The sequence below is a fragment of the Echiichthys vipera genome (genome assembly GCF_963691815.1).
Source record: "Echiichthys vipera genome assembly, chromosome: 2".
In the NCBI taxonomy this organism is placed as follows: domain Eukaryota; kingdom Metazoa; phylum Chordata; class Actinopteri; order Perciformes; family Trachinidae; genus Echiichthys; species Echiichthys vipera.
Genome location: NC_139827.1, coordinates 36,670,100 through 36,691,844, shown reverse-complemented (window position 1 = coordinate 36,691,844; position 21,745 = coordinate 36,670,100). Strand labels below are relative to the sequence as shown.

Sequence of the window (21,745 nt, the reverse complement as noted above, 5' to 3'; positions counted from 1 at the left end):
TGTAGAATTTGCTTACATTGGCATATTCAGTTAACTCACTTATCTCTTCCTCTTTTCTCTCTTACCTGTGTTACCGAGTAAGGGCCAAATGAAGCCCGGAGGCCAGGCCTGGTGGCCTGACCAGGAGAGGGCACCATAAACAGGCTTTGGGAGAAGGAGAAGGGGCTAGAGTTGGAAAAAAGAGGGCCCAGCTCCGCCTGAGACAGAGGAAGCAACTGCCATGTTTGAGGGACAACCGACATGTGGACCGGCAGGGAGAGAGGCAGAGGAGGCTGCAGGAGGGATGGAGGGACTGATGGAATAAAAAAGAAAATTTAGGGATAACTGAGACTTGTCTTGACAAGTCTATCTGGGGCCTCATTAATAAAAAAAACAAAAAACTTTGGCTTAACAGGCAGAAATGTGCGGTAAAATGTGTGGTGGCAAACGTTTGTAGAAAGATTATTTGCGGAGAAGCGTGCGTATTCCTACAGACTGGGGGTGAAGATGACAAGTGGGGCAAATGCTTGTTAAAAACAATGGTGGCTCCTAAAGATGTTAGCTTAGATGCTGCAATAGCATGAGTTTGATCAGAAATAAAGTTTTTCTTTATTAAAGGAAGATAAAGTCTCTCTCTCCTCCTGACTGACTTTGGCTGTAGAGTGATAGACATAATTTCATCCAATCACCTGCCATGTATGTTTTCAGTGCCTGCCCTTTCCCAAATGTTTCCAATAATAATATTTATGTTATGTACAAGTTTTTATTTGCTGACCCAACAGGTTCAGTCAAGGTAGGTTACCAGGCTCACGAAAGTCACATCACACTAGGCAGTTCTGATCAAATATGACTTGAAATCCTGTTATTGTGAAGCCAATTTCTCTCCTAAACTGTTTTCAGAAACACATTTTAGAATTTGCATATTAGTCTGGTGATGGCTAGAACAGAGAGGCAGAATATGATATCTGGATGGGATATTTTCAGAAAAAAGGTGTAAATAGGAAAATAAACAGAGAGAAAAACAACAAGGTGCAAACAGCACTAAAGCTGAATTGAACAAGAATGAATTCCATAAACAAATATGAAAAGTTCACCTCTGTGAAAGTCCACTCTACTGTGACACTCTCTAAATGACCATAGACAGACAAAGAGATCTGGTTATGTCACAATAAAAACTTACCTACTGGTAAAATCCAAAAGAGCACCAGAATGTGAACTCCTCTTCTGCCCCACCACACACTGGCCCGGCTGACACATGCCATCACTACAGACCTGATGCTGCGACTCTGCTGTGGATGAAGTCATCATGAAACTAGTCTGCATTAAATATTCTCATTCAGTAGCAGTGCGGGAAATGCTGACATTTGACCATATTTGTGTGTATTTCCGGATTTCAGTTTTCAACCTGGCCACTCTCTGACTATCACATTAGTTGCATTATTGCTTCTTTTAAAAAGAGATAACGCATGCAGTTTTTGTGGAGTTGAGTCAACTTTCCATGTGTTTGTCTCTGATGCACCTGTCGACCGTGTCAAATAATAAATCAAAAGACAATCCCTCATCGCCACCATGTCCCTTCTTGTGACTGTCTCTGTACCTGCTCTGTTTCTCTGTCTGTACTGTTATCATTATTATTCATGCCACATTCATTATTGCTCCTGTTTACTTTTTGCTGTCTTTTGCTTGTCCCGCCCTGACTTTCACTACCCCTTTCTTGTTTTTTGTTTTTTGTTTTCATGTGACTGTAAGCGACTTTGGGTCTTTGAAAAGCTTGGTATAAATAAAATGAATTATTATTATTATTATTATTATTATTATTATTATCATTATCATGTTTATTATGCACATAAGCACGGTGGGTTCTATGCTTGTTGCATAAAATTTGACCTTGATCTGTTGTGTTTTTTGTGGCTTGACATTGTGCAACATCACTATAGTTAAATCAGCAGGCACACATGCTGTTTTGCCCGACATGCTTTGCGAAGGCGTTATTGAAGCGATCGCGCCTGTACTGATTGATTTTGGTGCGAGATCAGTTCCACCGTCACTCTGATAATGTCTATTTAAAATAGCTAGTGTTGCTTATCAACTTACACCATCGACTGCATGCTAGAGATGGGTATGAGTGATCGATTCCTTGAGTAGTTCTTGTTTCAAATTAACTCGATTGGTAAACAATGGCTCTCGGCATTGGTCCTGAGCAAAACCCACTGGAGTGATGGAAGTCCAACAGGCACCGTTACAAAAACTGAGCTTTGTGTCAAAGCAACAGCTGCTGATCCGCAGGATGGTAACGTGAATTTAATTAGGTTTTTGTTAAGAAACAATGTTTCGAAGTTGTGGTTGTGGTGAAAAATCAGTCCTTAAAGGGGAACTGTGATTGTTGTGATTGAGAATCATTATTCGTCATTATTCCTGCAGGAAGATTTTAATAATAAAAACATCGATTCGTGCCTGTTGATACAAACAACATATGTCATCAGAGGCCATTTCTTTTTGAAAAACAAGAGCTCTACTTTGTTGATTGAGTGACTAGCCCCACAGAGAACAGATATACATAGCACTGAGACAGCACTGGTGAAAATTACTACTGACCTTCTAATAGCTTCAGACAAAGGACTCGTCTCTGTACTTGTTTTACTAGATCTTAGTGCTGCCTTCGACACTATTGACCATCACATCCTGCTACAGAGACTGGAGCATCTAATTGGCATTAAAGGAATCGCACTGAGCTGGTTTAAGTCATATTTATCAGATAGATATCAGTTTGTACATGTTAATGACAAATCCTCCATGCACACTAAAGTTAGTCACGGAGTCCCACAGGGTTCTGTCCTTGGACCGATTCTTTTCACCTTATATATGCTTCCCTTAGGAAATATTACAAGGAAGCTTATATAATTGTGTATCATCAGCATAACTTTCATTGTTATGCTGATGATACACGATTATATTTGTCGATCAAACCAGAAGAAACCCATCAGTTAGATAATCTTCAAATCTGCATTAAGGAAATAAAAAGCTGGATGACCTGCAATTTTCTGATGTTAAACTCAGACAAAACTGAAGTTATTGTACTTGGCCCCAAGGCCTCCGAAACTGAATAGCTAAAGACATTGTTACTCTGGATGATGTTGTGTTGTCCTCCAGCACCACAGTAAGGAATCTGGGTGTTATTTTTGATCAGGATATGTCCTTCAATTCTCACATAAAACTAACAACAAGGACTGCATATTTTCACCTGCGTAATATTGCAAAAATTAGGAACATTGTGTCTCAGAAAGATGCAGAGAAACTTGTCCATGCCTTTGTTACTTCTAGGCTGGACTATTGCAACTCCTTATTATCAGGCTGCTCCAATAAGTCTGTTAAGAGTCTCCAGTTGGTCCAAAATGCTGCAGCTCGTGTACTAACTAAAACAAATAGAAGAGAACATATTTCTCCTGTATTAACTTCTCTGCACTGGCTACCTGTAAAATCTAGAATAGAATTTAAAATCCTTCTCCTTACGTACAAAGCTCTTATTGGTCAGGCTCCGTCGTATCTTAAAGAGCTCATAGTACCGCATCACCCAACTAGATCTCTGCGCTCTGAGAATGCAGGGCTACTCGTCGTTCCTAGAGTCTCCAAAAGTAGAAGTGGAGGCAGAGCCTTCAGCTACCAAGCTCCTCTCCTGTGGAACAAACTCCCAAATGTTATTCGGGAGGCAGACACTGTCCCCTTATTTAAAAGTAAACTTCAAACTTACCTTTTTGATAAAGCTTACAGCTAGGGCTTACGATAAGACTTTATTCTACTTAGTTATGCTGCTATAGGCCTAGTCTGCCGGGGGATAATACTTTTCCTGATACTCTGAGCTTCTCTCCTCTCTGTCTGTACCATTCATGTCTCATCAATGCATGTTACTAATTCAGCTTCTTCCCTGGAGCTGTTTGTGCTTTGTCGTCTCGCAGGTCTCTGCTGATCGTGGTGGTGCCTGCTGCCGTGGTCCTACATGACGCTTCCTGCTGCTATTATCACTGTTACTCATAAATACTATCACTAGTTTAATAAACTATAAAATTTGTAGCTGTATCGTAGCTGCTATTGCCACTACTCATCATTGATCATGTTTGCCACCATAATTATTATCATTTTCATATTCTGTCACCTTAGCTGTGCTTGTTTCTACTATTCTGTTGTATTAACTGTCTTAACATATACGTTATATTCACATTACTATAAATATTATTATAGTTACTGTTAGGCTTTGCTTGCATCTCTGGAAGTGTGTCTGTCTCTCTCTGTCCATCTGTGTGTCTTTTCTCTCTTTCTCTCTCCTTTTCTTCCTCCCCAACCGGTCAAGACAGATGGCCGTCCTCTACAGAGCTGGGTCTGTCTGACGTTCCTGCCTGTTATAGGGAAGGTTTTCGTTGCCACCGTACTCTACAGAGGAATTGTTGGGTCTATGTAAATCATAAATAAGTCATTGAGTGTGGTCTTTACCTACTCTGTAAAGTGTCCTGAGATAACTTTTGTTATGATTCGACACTATAAATAAAATTGAATTGAATTGAATTGAATTGAATAGATCCAAGATGGGGTTTTGCTCTCTGTCAGTGCTAACTAGAATTACCGCCAGTCAAGTTACAGTTTAAATCCCTACAGGTTTTCCTGAGATATCACATTCACAGGAATGGGGCAGATTTCCGGACAGACAGTCCAAAAACATAATGCCTCTTCTAAAAACAGGTATAAAAGGCATTAAAACAAAGTTTGCTACAAAGATTGTGAAAATTAGCTTTTGGCCCCAGAAAGGCTGAGGTCAGCTTTGCTAAGTAAAAAGGGGTGTTTCACAACATCTGTAGAGGAATAGAGGAAGAGTCTCCACATTTAACATGGAAGACACAGCCACCAAATTGGGAAACAATGTTCTACAATTCAGACTGCTGTGATATAGTCACACTCACACAGTCATGTACCTCAGCTGGGTGGATGTTCTGCACAAAATCAAAGACCAGACAGCAGGGGGTGCCCAGTGGCTCAGTGGTTACACCAGGCTCCCCATATAGAGAGGCTAAAAGTCCTTGTTGCAGCGGCTTAGGTCAGGTGACTCTGACCTGCTTCCTTTTGCTGCATGTCACCCCCCCCCCCCCCCCCCCCACTGTCTAAATAAAGGCCAACAGGTCTCAGAAGACATTAATCACTATGAGCATGTCAGTTGATATAATACTGTTAGGTTTGAGACAACACACAGAATTAAGTCACTCCATAACACACACAAACACTTTTTTCGTCTCCTTTTACCCACCTGTATCTCTATATTTCAGCTCCAGATTACATATTTTCCTTCAGGCATTTTCTGAGTAGGTTGCTCCCTCTGTCCTTGCTCAGAGCCACAGGACTGCTTTTAACAGGAACTAAAAAAAAAAATTCTAATGATTAAAGAACTTTTGAATAAAATAAAATTACATAAATTTGCTTCTTTCTTTGTCTCTTTCACTCTTACTTGATCTTCTGCTGCTGCTATGAACCTTCTCTGTCTCTCTCTCTCGCCCCTCCCTGTGCCGGATTCACACAATACAGATTTATTTGTTTAAAACGGTAAATAATCCCCACTCTCTCTGTTATGCGCCTTTCCCCTCCCCTTCTCTATGATCTAATTTTTTTTCTCATAGGTTTTGCTTCTTGCTCTCTCCCTTCCTCAACACTCCCCTGAGTTACTCTTTTTGTCCATCCTTCTCTATTGTACCTCCCCTCCTTCTCATAAAACTGTATGACATTAACATTATTATGATAACGTGACATTTCAAGCTTAGCGTTAAAGCCACGTGTTGCCAGAGTGCATCAATGTAAACACTCTTCACTACAAATCCTATATCACTGTCAACTGGGCTCGGATAAGCACGACCCTTAATGCCTGTTTGTCACGTGTCACATGGTATATGTTTTCTAATAACATAGACTTTATAATAAAGATGGACGTAACTTTCTGATGTGATTTCTATAGACCTAGTCTGCCGGGTGGTTATACTGTTCCTGATCCTCTGACCTTCTCTCCTCTCTGTCGGTATCATTCATGTCTCATTCAACTTTTCAACTTCTTCCCCGGAGTTGTTTGTGCTTTGTCGTGTCGCAGGTCTCTGCTGATCGGGTTGGTGTCTGCTGCCGTGGTCCTGCATGACGCTTCCTGCTGATATTATTACTATTACTCATATTATCATTAGTTTTATAAACTATAACATTTTTAGCCATAAAAACACCATCAGTGGTATGTCTCACTGTATCACAGCTTTTATTACTACCACTCATCACTGATCATATTTACCACCATTATTTTTATCATTGTCATATTCTATCACCTTAGCTGTGCTTGTTTCTACTATTCTGCTGTATTAACTGCCATAACATATAAGTCATATTCACATTACTATAGATATTATAGTTACTGTTACTTTTGAGGTTGCTTGCATCTCTGGGATTGTCTCTTTGTGTCTGTCTTTTTCTCTCTCTGTCCATCTGTCTGTCTCTCTTTCTTTCTCCTTTTCTTCCTCCACAACCGGTCAAGACAGATGTCCGTCCTCCATAGGGAAGGGAAGGTTTTCGTTGCCACTCTGTGTTTACATGCAGGTTAAAAACCTGATTATATTCAGGTTAAAGAATTTCCCCTCTGGGATGAATAAAGTATAATTGATTGATTGATTGATACCCCGGTTTCTTAAACACATGTAAACACCATACCCCGGGTAAATCGTGGTTCTCATACCCCGGTTAACAGACCTAGAGAACTCTTTCAGTTCCCCGATTATTCATACATGTAAACAGCGCTCTCTCGTCTGCGCATGCTCCCCACTCCGCTGGGATGGCTTTTGACCCGGAAATAGAATAGAATAGACTAGGAAGCAACGGCGCCGAAAACAATGTGAAAAAAAACCCAACAGCTGCATGAAAACTCAAATTATCGGGCCGGTGAACTCCCGATGATTCCTGATAACCTCACAGATTCTTGGCAGTTATCGACAGTTGTCTGGGAAGTTCACCCTTGTCGATGACTGTCAATAACTGCCAAAACTAGACTCGCAGGAAAGGGGGTAAGGGGGCCGGGGTTGACAGGGAAAAGCGCAACCCCCGCTAGGTGCAAATGTCTATAATCAGCATTTCAATGTCACACTGTCTGGCCTGCCTGAATGACACAATCAACCATTGGATGACACCACAGACAGCTCATAAGTAAAATCACCTGTGATTGGACAGCAAATCTCTCACTTATTGGTCATTTTTGGGACATGTGGTCTTGTGCCCCTCCCATTATAATAATAATAATGATACTGCTATTATAAGTAATTATAATAATAACTAATGATAATACTGCTACTACTAATTATCAGTATTGCTATTATTAACTAGACCTGTCACAGTAGCAGTTTATTGAGAATAAAAGAGACATACATCAACAATATACTGAAATAGTAAGGCTTTATTCGAAAAATAAATTAAAAACAAATACTTTCCACTGTGTTCCCCTGTGCTATATTGCAAATGAGGTTGCTCCTCAATATATTCCCAAGTTTAAATAAAAATAAATAAACAAATTTACCTGTTGCCATGGTGAATGGTAGTATCAGAGCTCCATTGATGATGTTTTTTTTATGTTCATGCTCAACCTACTCAGTTGATTGAAACAACTCTGATCAGCTGTTCAGAAAAGGCAGTTTCCCATCTCAGGAACAACTCAGAGGTCAGGCTCAGAGTTTGTTGGGCCTGCGTTCCAAGTCCCGGTCGGTTTCATTATCTTCGATGGCCGAGAGCTCAACAGCAACCACAACAACAACCAAGAGAACAGTCACAAACCACAAACTTGTCCACTAAGTTACACTCTACACAGTGTCAGCGTTTTGTGAAGCCAGGTGTTAGGTTACTTTGGTAGTTACTAACATTTAGTAAGTCAATAGCAGTGTTAGAAATTTGTGTTAGCATGAATGCTAACGTTAGCTATTGTTATATCACGCTAGCTGGCCAGCTTACATTACCCAAGCTATCATTGCTACTAATGGATGCTGTTACGAATGTAGTCAGTAACATTAAATTGGGAAACCAAACAGCTTAGAAATGTATAGTTGGTTTGCAACAAGGTGAAACATTTGGAAAATAAAACTTACCAGGTTAAGTGACGTTGGTTGAACTCTGCAGCAGGTATCACTGTCGCCTCGGGCCAAGCTGTGTCCGACGGTGGTCACACCATGTCTGTATACATTAAATGGGGATTTCTCCGAGACTCCCTCTAGTTTGTTCTGTCCCTCTGAAAACAACCATTTATAACCAGCCAAATGACAGAGCTGTCTGTAGACTGATTAGTGTAAAGTGGTGTAAAGAGGTTATAATAATAATAATAATAATAATAATAATAATAATAATAGTAATTATATATATTTATTTTACCCTCATTGGTATAAATATGGAAATATTTTGTAAAATCCTTTTCTCAGATAGAAGAAAATGGTGTTTATGTAGATACTTCCATACTTTAAAACATGTAAACTGTTTTAAACCATCAGGCACTGTTAAAGATTTAAAAAAAAGTTATTTTCTTATGTTTTCTTATAATTAATAGTAAACAATGAAGAAGAAGACCCATTTTGGTTGTGATTCTATCCAAAAGTCGGTCGTTTGTGATTTTGACAAAGGTGAACCGGAAAAAAGCTGGATTCAGTCCAGCTGTAAGCCCCTCTCATCTATACGAAGGGAACTTCATTAATCCGACGATTCCCTGAAATGTGGTAAGTCTGTGTGCCCAAGATTGCTACTCATGGGGGAATTGTTTGGTCTCTGTAAATCATAAATAAGTCATAGAGTGTGGTCTTTACCTACTCCAGATGTAAAGTGTCCTGATGTAAATTTTGTTTTGAATTGTCACTGTCAATACATTGAATTGATCTGAAAAGGTAAGCCGAAGCGGAAGTGCCTTAGACCTGTATTCTTTCTCCTTTCTGACAGGTGATGACTCCACTGGTTGCAAAAGGAAGTCCACTGGTATAGAAGTTGAGGAAAATATCCCTACTTCTCACTTGTACTGTGTACTTGTACTACTTATTAGAGATAAATAGACATTAAAGCAGGGGATCCTTTGGGGCATGGTTACCTTGTGATTGACAGGCCGCTGTGCTAGCAACAGGGTAGAGGTTTAGTGATGCATACACAGGGCACTGTATATGTTAAAATAGTGAACTTGTTTTTGGGTGTTGTCTGTGTTAAATTCTTTGGACTTGTCCCTGTCATAGTGTGTTTTCTGCTGGAGGAGCAGATGTCTGTGCACTTCTCGGAGATTCAAACGTATTCCTGGCAGCAATAGTTGGAACATGACTAACCCATAAACCAATCACTGTCTAATGTGAAACATTATTTGATGAGGGACAAACTTGGACACAGCTGTCATGAACCGTTAAGGGAATAACGCAGTGAACCGGACCCAAATGCAGACAAGGACACAGAACGGTTTAAACAAATATTTAATAACAAAGAAAACAAGGGAATCCAAGAACAGGGGAAAAAGGGACGAAACGTGTCGAGACGGTCAAGGGGGGCAGGCACGGGATCATGGAAAGCTATAACAAAAGAGAACAAAGAAAGAATAATTAGCAAACAGACAACTACGAGCGAAGTAATACATAAGTGAGGACAACGGTCTGGCGCCGAATGTGTCCCACATTTGGCCTTTTATGCAGCATGGCAGGTCATCAGTGGAACTGGATATAGCTGGGTGGAACCATGCCTACCAGCTCCAGAGAGACAAACACCAAGAGGGGAGACACATGCAGGGAACAACAGACAGAGGAAGACAAACACAAAAGGAAAGGGAGAGGGTTGGCAGAACAGGAACCCTGACATAACGCAAGATGCGGGAATGATGTGGTCCGACCCGGTTTCCTCCTCCTCAGCAGGTTCGAACTGGCGAGAAAGGGCATCCGGTTTCACATTCTTGCTTCCTGGAATGTAAGTCAAAGAAAAATGTAAACGTCCGAAGAACAATGCCCACCGGGCTTGTCGGGAATTCAGTCTCTTAGCCGTCTGGATGTACGACAGGTTCTTGTGATCAGTCCAAACCACAAACAGGCTCTCTGCCCCCTCCAACCAGTGTCGCCACTCTTCCAAGGCTAATTTGACCGCCAGTAACTCACGGTTCCCAACATCATAGTTCCTCTCAGCGGGAGACAGCTTCTTGGAAAAGAATATCCACGGATGAACTTCGTTGTCTGTAGCCATACGTTGTGACTGGGCAAATGAGAAGCGCTTCTTCAGGGTCTGGAAAGCACTTTCAACTGAAGAAGACCACTCAAAGGGAGTAGTGGAAGAGGTTAGCTTAGTCACAGGGGACACTAGAAGTTAGCAAAACCCAGAAAACGCTGTAGTTGCTTCCTGGAAGATGTCGTCGGCCACTCCGTCACAGCCTTACCCTTAGCTGGACCTGCCCGCTCTCAACAATGTACCCCAGAAAAGTCACTGTTGAAACGTGGAATTCACATTTCTCTACCTTGACGAACAACCGATTCTCCTGTTGGCGCTGGAGAACCTGGCGGACATGATTTACGTGCTCAGACAAGTCCTTCGAAAAAGTCAAAATGTCATCCAGGTAAACGAACACAGAGCGGTTCAGCATATCATAGAGAATGTCATTCACTAATGCCTGGAAGACAGCTGAAGCATTAGTTAAGCCAAAGGGCATGGCCAGATACTCATGGCCAAGAGTCCCCCTCCTTAATTCTGACTAGATGATAAGCGATGTGGAGATCTAGTTTGGAGAAGACAGTGGCACCATGCAGCGGTTCAAACGCAGAATTAATGAATGGCAGAGGGTACTTGTCAGGTTCAAACAACCTAAAACACCCAAAACTTAACAAAAGAGAGAAAGACAAGAGTTATTTTACTTGCAAGGAGAACGGACAGAGATCTGCTCAGTTACAAATCTCCTACCGATCTGAGGTAATCTCTGCCGGACCCCTTCATTTTATTGGCTTTTGGTGGTTACAATGTTTACAATGAATTACCATTCTTAAGGTGAGGGTCACATAGCTGCAACTCAAGACATATCCTGTCCTTAATCAGTTGAGCAGGGTCTGTGTTTCACAGACCCCCCTTTTGGTGACTCATTAACCGTCAGGCTTATCTGATTTCCTTGACCTGAAACCACTTAGCACTGAATTGGCTATAAACACACACACCAAGTAATGTTAGTTTAAATGTAAAGATAATTGGAGTAAATATGGGATTACTTTATGTACAATTATTCTAACATTTCCCTCCTGTTTATCACATATTTGCTCAAATTCTCACATCACTTTTAGTCAGCCACTTCTTGTTTGATTTTCAGCTGTAAGGTCATTTTCATGAGCACAAATACATTTACACTCAGAAGTTTCTTAATACTTGTCAGAGTCATATTCTGTTGAATCAGGATACAGCTTCGTCAAATCAAAAGGAGTTTCCTGGTTGTCGTCATTGTTGCTTTCATCATCACTTTGGGGATCGCTGTCAAGCAGAGGATACAGCTGCTCCATTTTGTTCTCCATGGGTGAAATAGCTGTAGTAATGAGACGGTTAAGCAGAGCACGCAGACAAGGAACACAACAGCATCCACACAAGGTTAAAATAGCAGCAAAAACTGCTATTGAAACTAGGACAGAGGACACCAAAGTTCTATACTTCCCAAAAGCATCCATCCAGGAGTCCCACATAGTGGTATCGACTCCAGAGTGCTCTTTCATTTTACCATTGAGAGTACGGAGCCCTGCTATTGCCTTGGTGAGGCTGCCATCAGCAGCAGTGTTATTAGGGATGTAAGTGCAGCACTGTTCACCGAACATTGCACATACCCCTCCTTTCTCGGCCAATAGCATGTCCAGGGCTATTCTGTTTTGGAATGCCATGAGGGAAGTTGCAGCTAATTGATCATGAACTGCTTCGAACCCACTTTGTGTCCAATTACCTAGCTTTTGCACATTGTAGTGGATGTAATTGATTCTGTCAACGTTCTTGTTAACTGTACACCACAAGCAAAAAATAGATTCAAAACCTGAAGATATCTGATTAGCTATTTTATATTCATCCGGCACCCCTCGTGGAACTCCTATAGCATCAATGTATGTTGGATCTCTTACATCTATCCATTTTGCAGATCTTTTCACACGTTGCCACTGTTCAGGCATTTCGTTGGATCGGGTAGCTGCTAAATCTGCAGCAGACAAAGGATGAATAGATATTGGCAAGAGCAATGTTATAAGAGCACAGTATCCCGTCATATCTCTTGGTAATTTATCAAACAATCTCTCGTCCCCACACCACCACCAGATGTCGCTCCGTGACACGGGTTTAAATTGTCCATCTACGGGCACAATTACTTGACACCATTCATTTGAGAGATTGCCTAGTCGTTTTTCTCCTTCTGTCATGTTTATACATGTAAAGTTGCCTGGTGCTACTTTTTTAGAAAACATTGGTTTCTTAAGATAGACCGCAGTGATCGGGAAAATAGAATCCCAGTATCTGCAATTTTCCCTAGGATTTGTGTTATTCATTATGTCAGCTACACATATTTGGGGAATTATAGCTGGGATTATTTGTAAGAGGGGTCTAGGACCCATACATACTACACAATTCTGTTTAGACATGTTAGCAGCTTGTTCAACCATTAATAACCAATTGTTATTGTGTCCAGATTCCCCTGTGGCCGCCTGGAACCATTCATCTGGAGTATACGCTACTGTAGGTTCTCCAAATGCAAAAACTCCTTGTTCACTACATTTATACATGCATAGACTTATTAGGAACAAAGGATCATTATTATTAAACAGATAGATGTCACTCAGCAATAAATGGCATCTCCTAACCATCTTTGGATCATTTTGGCTAAATCTCCTCTACTTGGTTTGGTGTCTTATAAACGCTTCACTGACTTTCAGGTCTATCCAGCCTCTGTACGTCTGAATCAACCCTATTATCAGATTTTTTCTCACTTCCCCTAACGGAGTCTTTAACCAAAATGATCCTTTTGCATTGTGTTAAATGGATCCACGTTAATCATTCTGCTATCTTTACTGCTGTGGGAGTTGTTAGCAATACCTGATACGGCCCTTCCCATTTAGGTGAATACCAATGTTTCTTCTTTATGCTTCTTATTAGCACCCAGTCTCCCAGTTCCACTATTTGGAGTTCCTGCTGGGGGACAGAAGGGATTTCGTTAGTTTGTTTCTGTTTTTGTCTTTCCAACATGGACCTCATATAGTCAGCTAAATTAGCCTCATCATCGGTTTCCCATTGATTTTTAAATTGGGGTAGTCTATATGGTCTTCCAAACAACGTTTCATAAGGTGTCAATCCAGAAGTACAGGTAATGTTTATGTATAATTTCACTAAATCTAAACATTGTGTCCATGGTCTTCCTGTTTCTTCAATACACTTTTTAAGTCTGTTTTTAATAGTTCCGTTCATTCTTTCTACTAGGCCAGCACTTTGCGGGTGGTAAGCACAATGATTCTTTAGATCAATATGGAACATTATCCCAATCTTCTTTACTATCTGGTTTACAAAATGAGTTCCGTTATCACTATAGATTTTCTCAGGTATCCCGTACCTGGGAATGATGTCTTTACAGAGTGCCTTTGCCACTGTCAAAGCGTCTGGATGTTTAGTTGGAAAAAGTTCAATCCATTTAGAAAATGCATCTATTATGACTAGACAATACTTTTTCCCCTCGCTTTGGTTTAATTCTATAAAATCCATGTGGATTATTTGGAACGGATATTCAGGTGTAGGAAACCTTCCTTTACGCGGTCTTAGATTACCTTGTGGATTGTGCCTGGCACATGTCAGACATGCTCTACAGAAATTTTTTGAGTAAGAGTTGAATCCATAGGTCGTATAATATTGGTGTATTTGCCCTACCATCCCTCCTATTGAGACCTGTGTTAACCCATGGCTCAATATTGCCGCCCATTTATACAAGTTTCTTGGTAGGATAGGTTTGCTGTCTGGTCATTTGAATATATTGTCTTGTAATTTTGCTCCTTTTTTAATCCAAACTTCTCTTTCAGTTTGTGGACTTTGTTCTTGCATTTCTTTTAAGGTAGTTTGATCTAGAGTTGTGCATTCTTGCACTGTCAACACAGTTGTGTGACCTATTGCTGCTGCTTTTGCTGTTTCGTCTGCAAATGCATTTCCTAGGGAGACACTATCTGTGCACGACGTATGTGCTGCACATTTACATATTGCTAATGCTTTTGGAAGTTGCACTGCTTGCAATAGATTTGTTAAAAGTTCAACATGTGTTACTAGTTTCCCCGTTGAGGTTATCATGCCTCTGTTCTTCCAATATTGTGCAAAAGTATGAACTGTAGCATATGCATATTGACTATCAGTATAGATAGTTACTTCTTTGTTTTTCATTAATTTACATGCTTCAGTTAGTGCTATTAATTCAGCAGCCTGTGCTGAATAATGTGATGGGAGTTGTTCTGCTTTTAACACCGTCGTGTGAGTTACAACTGCATATCCTGTCAGGGTTTTACCTAGTTCATTCTTTTTAGAAGAACCATCTACAAATATCACCTCTCCCTTTTGTAATGGTTGGTCTCTCAGATCGGCTCTGCTTTTAGCTGTCTGTTCTGCTAGTTCTTGACAATCATGTTGTATACCATCCTCTGGGAGGGGTAACAACGTAGCAGGATTCAGAGTTGTACATCTTTCAATGGTCAGATGGGGTTGTGACAGCAAAGTAGACATGCAAGACAGATGTCTAGCCGGTGACAGGAATGTCATATTTGTTTGTAGTAGTAACACAGACACAGCATGTGGCACTTTCAAAACCAGTGGATGAAACAAAACTATTGTAGCACTTGTTTCTACAGCCGCGGAGGCTGCTATAACTGCTCTTACACAGTGAGGCAGTGCACATGCTACACTGTCTAGTTTAGATGAAAAATATGCTATAGGTTTCAGTTTGTCTCCATGTTGTTGAGCTAATACAGAGGTCATAAAATATCCTTTGCAATCTACCATTTGAACAAAAGGTTTCCCATAATCTGGTAATGCTAGTGCTGTGCTAGATACCAAAACTTGTTTTATTTTGCAGAATGCTTCTTCAGCCTCTGCATGCCAGCTTAATGGGGATGTCATTTTTAGATCTTTTTCATACATTAATTTACTCAAGGGTGCTGTTATTTCTGCATAGTTAGGCACCCAAGTTCTACAATAATTTGTCAATCCTAAAAAGGACATCATCTGTTTTTTAGTCACTGGTTTAGGAGCTTGGAGGATTGCAGTTTTTCTGTCTTCCACTATTGTTCGTCCTCCTGCACTAAGATTGTGTCCCAAGTATTTTATCTGCTCTTTGCACATCTGAAGCTTGTTTTTGCTTGCTTTGTGACCTTCTTCAGCTAAATATTTTAGGAGTGCTATTGTGTCTTTTTTACATGTTTCCATATCAGGGGAGGCCAGTAAAATATCATCTACATACAGGAGCACTTGGCTTCCCCCTGGAGGTTGGAATTTAGCCATACTTGCACTCATCACTTGAGAGTAAATAGTCGGACTTTCACAATAGCCTTGGGGAAGTCTGGTATATGTGTATCTTTTCCCCTCAAAGGTGAAGGCGAACCAGAATTGACTTTTTTTTCTACTGGCACCGAAAAGAATGCGTTACTGATATCCACTACAGTGAACACTTTTGCATCTGGTCTTAAAGTATTTAGCAGCGTATGAGGGTCAGGAACACACGGAGCTCTTTGAATTACAGCATTATTTACTGCTTGTAAATCTTGCACCATGCGCCATCCTTCAGATGGTGCTTGCTTTTTTACTGGAAAAATAGGAGTGTTGCAGGGGGAGTCTTCGCATTTAATTATTACTCCTGCAGCAATTAAATCCTCAATTACAGGTTTTATTCCCTCTTGTGCATCCTGTTTTAATGGATATTGTCTCACACATGGTCTATACTCAGTTTTAGGTCTTATTTGCACTGGTAATGCTCCTTTTACTAATCCCACATCAGTTGGTCCTTTAGACCATAATTTATTTGGAACACTTTTTAGAAGTTCTTCCTCATTTTCCACTAACATAATGTTTCACTGAGCTGTTTGGTCCAGATGAGTACCTCCCTGTACTTGTACTGTCCAAAACAATGCTTTTCTGGTCAGACCTGTATTTGAGCTATACCACGTGTTCACTGATGTGGCAATCCAGTCTGTTGCACTCTCCCCCATTTGCACTATTTTACCCAGATCTTTCCATTGTTGATTTTTACTTTTATACAGGGAGATGTAAGGTGGGGTCCACATCCGATACAGCTTTGAGTCAGCTTTCCGCTGGCAGATCTCACAGTGACACTTGTTTGATTTGGTTTTAAGCCTGGTATTAGTTCTCTGCAGGTAGTCCTGCAGGCACCTGTGTCACATAAAAAGGTAATGGGTTTACCGTTCACATACAAAATGACCTCTGGTTTTATACTATCAATAGACAGCAGGTCCTGATAATTTAACAGCACTTCCCCTGTGTCCCGGTCTGTTTTGCTCTCTGATCCCGCTTTGCGAGGAGCTGCCTCAGCGGGTTTACGTGTTAGTCATGCTGAAAAATATCTATTTCCTGGGCAGTCTCTGGCTATGTGCCCCTCCTTTCCACATGACCAACAGCCTAATGAACCTTGTCTGAAAACTCCTTTCCCTGCTCCCCCTCCTCTCTGTCCTCTACGGTTTTGACCTCGACCTCTGAAACCTCCTCTCCCCCTACTTCCTTGGTAGTAAATCTCCTCTTCCTCATCCTGATAGAAAGTACTAACAGGTTTCTTAGTGTTCTTTATTTTTATAACTTTTTCTGCGTGGAGGGCATGATTAACATAGTCCTCCAAATTTCCTGTTGGTAGACCTATGTAATGTTTATTCACCCAGCAACGTATTGCATCTTTGGTTCCTGCATGCAAGGCGTTTTTCAGTTGCTGTTGGAAAGGCCCATTTCCATCACCATTGTCTTCTAACCCGCTGTGTGTTTTAAACACGGCTGTCATCCTGATTCTATACTCTTCAAATAGTTCATCCTCTTTTTGCTTTATTCTTCCTATTTCAGTGTAATTTGCTCTCCGTCTAAATCGGTGCATGACCCTTTCAACTAGCCCTTGCACACGGTTGGTTAATTCCTGGCTACGATGAGGTAGGATTTGGCCTGCGTTCATGGGATCCCATGTGCCCCTTACATAATGCCAATCTGTTTTTAAAGCAGCCATCCAGATTTGCTGCACTTCTTGCCCGTTCAAATGGTACGAGTGCCTCAGACTCTCCATGTCTTGGACAAACTGAGGAACATCCTCCTTATGAGGAGTCACTCCTTCCACAGCCTTTTTAACATCTTCCATGGTCCATGTTCTGTAAACCAGTATTGTTGGTGGTTGTCCATCTTCGGTGTTTGGATTTGCTACCTGAATCATTGGATACATTTCGGACTCATCAGGAGAGTTTTTTGGCTCTGGAGCGGAGGGTGCTGGGGAAATTCATTTCCTATGGTTCGAGACCATGTAAGTGGGCCTGTCTTTCCTGCTCGAGTCTCTCGCCGAGGTGTTTCCTCGTACTGTGGTGGAGACTCGGGTGATAAATCAGGATATAATCCCTGCACTGCGACCTTTGACCCTGCAACAACCACTGGCTTTTCAGCAGCTTCGTCTCCTTCACTTTCCTCATCTCTCTGTCTCTCCTGTCTTCTTGTCACTGGCCCTGTTTCATCATCTTCCTTTCTATGAAACAGCACCTCTTTTGCTTTAGCTTTCTCTCCACTTTCAAATACCTGCATTTTACTTTTTCTGTGTCCCTCTTCTCTTTTTTCCGCTGCCTTCATCCAATATTCCGTATCACCATACCCTTCTTGTTTCATTTTTTTTTTATTCTTTTTGGTCTTTGTTTTTATTGCATCTTGTAATGCAGTTATTTTTTGTGTGTTCAGCCGGCCTTCAAATTTGTATTTTTCTATCCATTCATTGAGATGTTTAATTTTATCAGGATCCTGTTTCTCTATAAACTTCCAATCTTTACTGGACAATTCATGTTTTAGTTCAATTTTGCTTCCCCCTTTTCCCATTTTTGAAATTTTGGCCCAGTCCTGTTAACACATAGGGTGTTCTAAAAACTGGTTTTAATCAGTAGGGTAGCGATTAAACTACCTTTTGTGGTAACTCTCACTTCAACTCTTTCGAGTGGAGAATTCTTGCCTTTGCATCCACAATAGGCTCGCTACTTGTATTCCTACTGTTTTGCATGAGGTAAAATACCTAGTGGTATTTTGATCTCCAATTACACTCACAATCACACTTTCATTCACACAATTTTACCGTTTTTTTCTTTTGAGCTCTTAAGACGTCCGGACCCCACTTGTCCTTTTACACAGAGCTTTCGGGTCTCTGTCTCCCAGTGGGTTTAGCGTCACAGGACCCCGCCGTCCTTTACACGGAGTTTTTAATTTTCATTTATTATCATTTTTTATTTTTATTTTTATTTTTAAATATTTTTTTGCGGACCTCCGTTGCCTCTACGGGATTTAAGTGATCGCTTTTACCTGATAGTGTCTAGAATTGTCAGGGCTTTATACACGCAATGATCCTCAGTCATTCGTCCTCTTTTTAAATGAAATTCACTCACCACTGTGGCACCACTGTTGTCTTTCCCCTTCACGGATTACTGTCAGCCGTCGGATCCCAGCAGGTGAGCTGATCTCCAGTCCTGGAAAAGGATCTTAAAAGACTCACTCTATGGAGTCTGCCGTGGCCACGGTCTTTCCTGGAGTCCCCCACACCCGCTGGAATCTTTCAGGCGTGTTGGCATCCGGCTCGAAGGACCAAATAAATGTCAGGTTCAAACAACCTAAAACACCCAAAACTTAACAAAAGAGAGAAAGACAAGAGTTATTTTACTTGCAAGGAGAACGGACAGAGATCTGCTCAGTTACAAATCTCCTACCGATCTGAGGTAATCTCTGCCGGACCCCTTCATTTTATTGGCTTTTGGTGGTTACAATGTTAACAATGAATTACCATTCTTAAGGTGAGGGTCACATAGCTGCAACTCAAGACATATCCTGTCCTTAATCAGTTGAGCAGGGTCTGTGTTTCACAGACCCCCCTTTTGGTGACTCATTAACCGTCAGGCTTATCTGATTTCCTTGACCTGAAACCACTTAGCACTGAATTGGCTATACACACACACACCAAGTAATGTTAGTTTAAATGTAAAGATAATTGGAGTAAATATGGGATTACTTTATGTACAATTATTCTAACAGTACTTATTCTTCACAGTAATGTTGTTAAGACTGCGGTAATCAATACAGGCTCGTAATGACTTATCTTTCTTGGCCACGAAGAAAAAAACAGCTCCCAGGGGGGAAAAGAAAGAAAGAATGATCCCGGATTTAAGTGAGTCATTAATGTATATCTCCATGGACACACGTTCGGGTCCTGACAGGTTATACAGACGACTTGTAGGGAAAATTGGACCGGGTAGCAACTCAATGGGGCAATCATATGGACGGTGAGGTGGCAGGGACAACGACTTGGCCTCGCTATACACCTCGGCGAAATCATGATATACTGGTGGCACTGAGGACAAGTCTGGAGATTCGGGCAACAAAGTTCTGGGTTCACTGGGGCACCTAGAAGGGGCCGAACGAAGGCAGGAAGAGTGACAATTGCTGCTCCAACTCACAACCCTGCCTGTTACCCAGTCAATAACAGGGTTGTGAGTTATAAGCCAGGGGAGACCAAGAACAACAGGAGCATTAGCGGACGGCACGACCGAACACGAGCGAGCATTGAAATAAGAAAATCTTACACTCTCCCAACTTCCCATTATAACGTTTAGGTGCAGGGACATAAGGCTCATGGGGCAGAGGGGTACTCAAAGTGGTAGCAGGTGACTCAGCATTCGCAGAGGAAGCAAGGAGAGGCCCAACCTGTCCTCCCTCCTTGCGAGAAACACAGGTGGACAGCTGGTTCAGACTCCCAAGGATTCCTTGCGGTGTCTGTGAATGCTGACCGAGCACAATACCCTGAGCGGATACCGCCTGATGATCGCAAAAGCCCGGAGGGTCGACTTCCATGTCTGCGGGGTCCATGTTATGGCCAGACCGTTCTCTCACGTTTCAGGGAATACCACAGTGAACTGGACCCAAATGCAGACAAGGACACAGCGAACAGTTTAAACAAATATTTAATAACAAAGAAAACAAGGGAATCCAAGAACAGGGGAAAAAGGGACAAAACAAAAAGGGACAAAACAAAACGTGACGAGACGGTCGAGGGGAGGCAGGAACAGGATCACAGGAAGCTTTAAAAAAAGAGAACAAAGAAACAATAATTAGCAAACAAACAACTACGGCCGACTGTTCAAACAAACAAAGTATGGGAGCCAACTGACCAGAAGTACCACGTAAATGAGGCCAGCGCTCCGGTGCGGAATGTGTCTCACATCCGGCCTTTTATGCAGCATGGCAGGTCATCAGTGGAACTGGATACAGCTCGGTGGAGCCACGCCTACCAGCTCCAGACAGACAAACACCAAGAGGGGAGACACATGCAGGGAACAACAGACAGAGGGAGACAAACACAAGCACAAAAGGAAAGGGAGAGACTGGCAGAACAGGAATCCTGACAACAACACTAGGAAAGAAATCTGAAAGGTCCAGCTCAGAGCGGACTGTCAGTACAGAGAGAAAACGCACTGCCATTATAGCTTTCAGACACCGACAGTTACAAGCTAACAAGTTAACGAACAACAGAAACTAAGAAAAGATTCTGATAGGTCTGCTAGTCGCTGATTTGAATGACAACAGACTCCTCATCTGAGTCAGGGTCTGATTGATGCTGGGCTCAGGATGCCAAAACTAAAACTTAGTAGCCGGCTCAAACATGTAGGCCTTTGGCTGATTTTCTCCAATGTGTTTAGTCATCTTGATGAGTCATTCGAGGGGTTCAGTTTAAACTTTGGGACCCCTTTTATAAACCTCTGGTAGAAGTTACAAGTAGTCACCGAAGATCTCAAGCAAGCGGAGCACGCATGGGTACAAGCAGCGGGGGGAAGGGCGAGGGCCGTGAGGCCAGATCCAAAATTCCTTAATAGGGAGGAACAGCAGAAGTGCTTTGCAGCTCCATGAGAGTTTTTTACTTTCTATGTGGGAAATCCATATCAAACAGATATTAATCAAATATTATTAATTTCACATGCTAAGTGAACCTTCCTTATTTTTTTAAACTACAACTAGCAGCCATGTTGGTTGGCCGGTCTGTCAAAGCAAAAGCTTCACAGATACAGTATAGGACTGGGGATTTCTGTCCCTCGGTGGACTGTCATGTGGGATCCTGGCGTTGAAATTAGTAATGATCGGTTAACTGGTCACCCAGCTCTCTTACCCTGCTCCCTAAAATAACTTTAGTAACCATTCACTCAAGTATGTCAAGTTCTCCCAAATGTTTCACTATTAAATGAGAAATTTCATCAAACATATATCATGAGATGTTTACAACCCAACAACAACAACATAGAACTCTATATATGCTGCCAAATGTTATATACCCTGCGGCAATAAGTTTATTTGCATCATCAAACGTTACCTGGGGGGCTGAATGAGCCACAGTCAGTCTGAGATCCGGATCAGGATCCATCCGGGTACATGGAGAATCATGAGAGAGATGCTGAATCAGCTGATTGACAGACAGTCTGAGTCGCTGCTGCATCCAGAGAAAAGACCAGCACTTCCTCAAGTTAAA

General features: G+C 41.6%; 1 protein-coding gene across 1 annotated transcript in view; it reads right to left on the bottom strand.

The window, feature by feature from the left end:
• Positions 1-20,079, bottom strand: part of tmem132a (transmembrane protein 132A) — a gene marked incomplete at both ends in the record, with an annotated part of 163,723 nt that extends 143,644 nt beyond the window's left edge. Inside the window, 5 exons of the mRNA XM_083935957.1 lie at positions 66-292; positions 10,134-10,274; positions 16,250-16,389; positions 17,244-17,413; positions 19,933-20,079. Coding sequence (XP_083792083.1) covers positions 66-292; positions 10,134-10,274; positions 16,250-16,389; positions 17,244-17,413; positions 19,933-20,079 — 825 coding nt within the window. The remainder of the gene's footprint in view (positions 1-65; positions 293-10,133; positions 10,275-16,249; positions 16,390-17,243; positions 17,414-19,932) is intronic.
• Between the last annotated feature and the right edge of the window lie 1,666 nt (positions 20,080-21,745).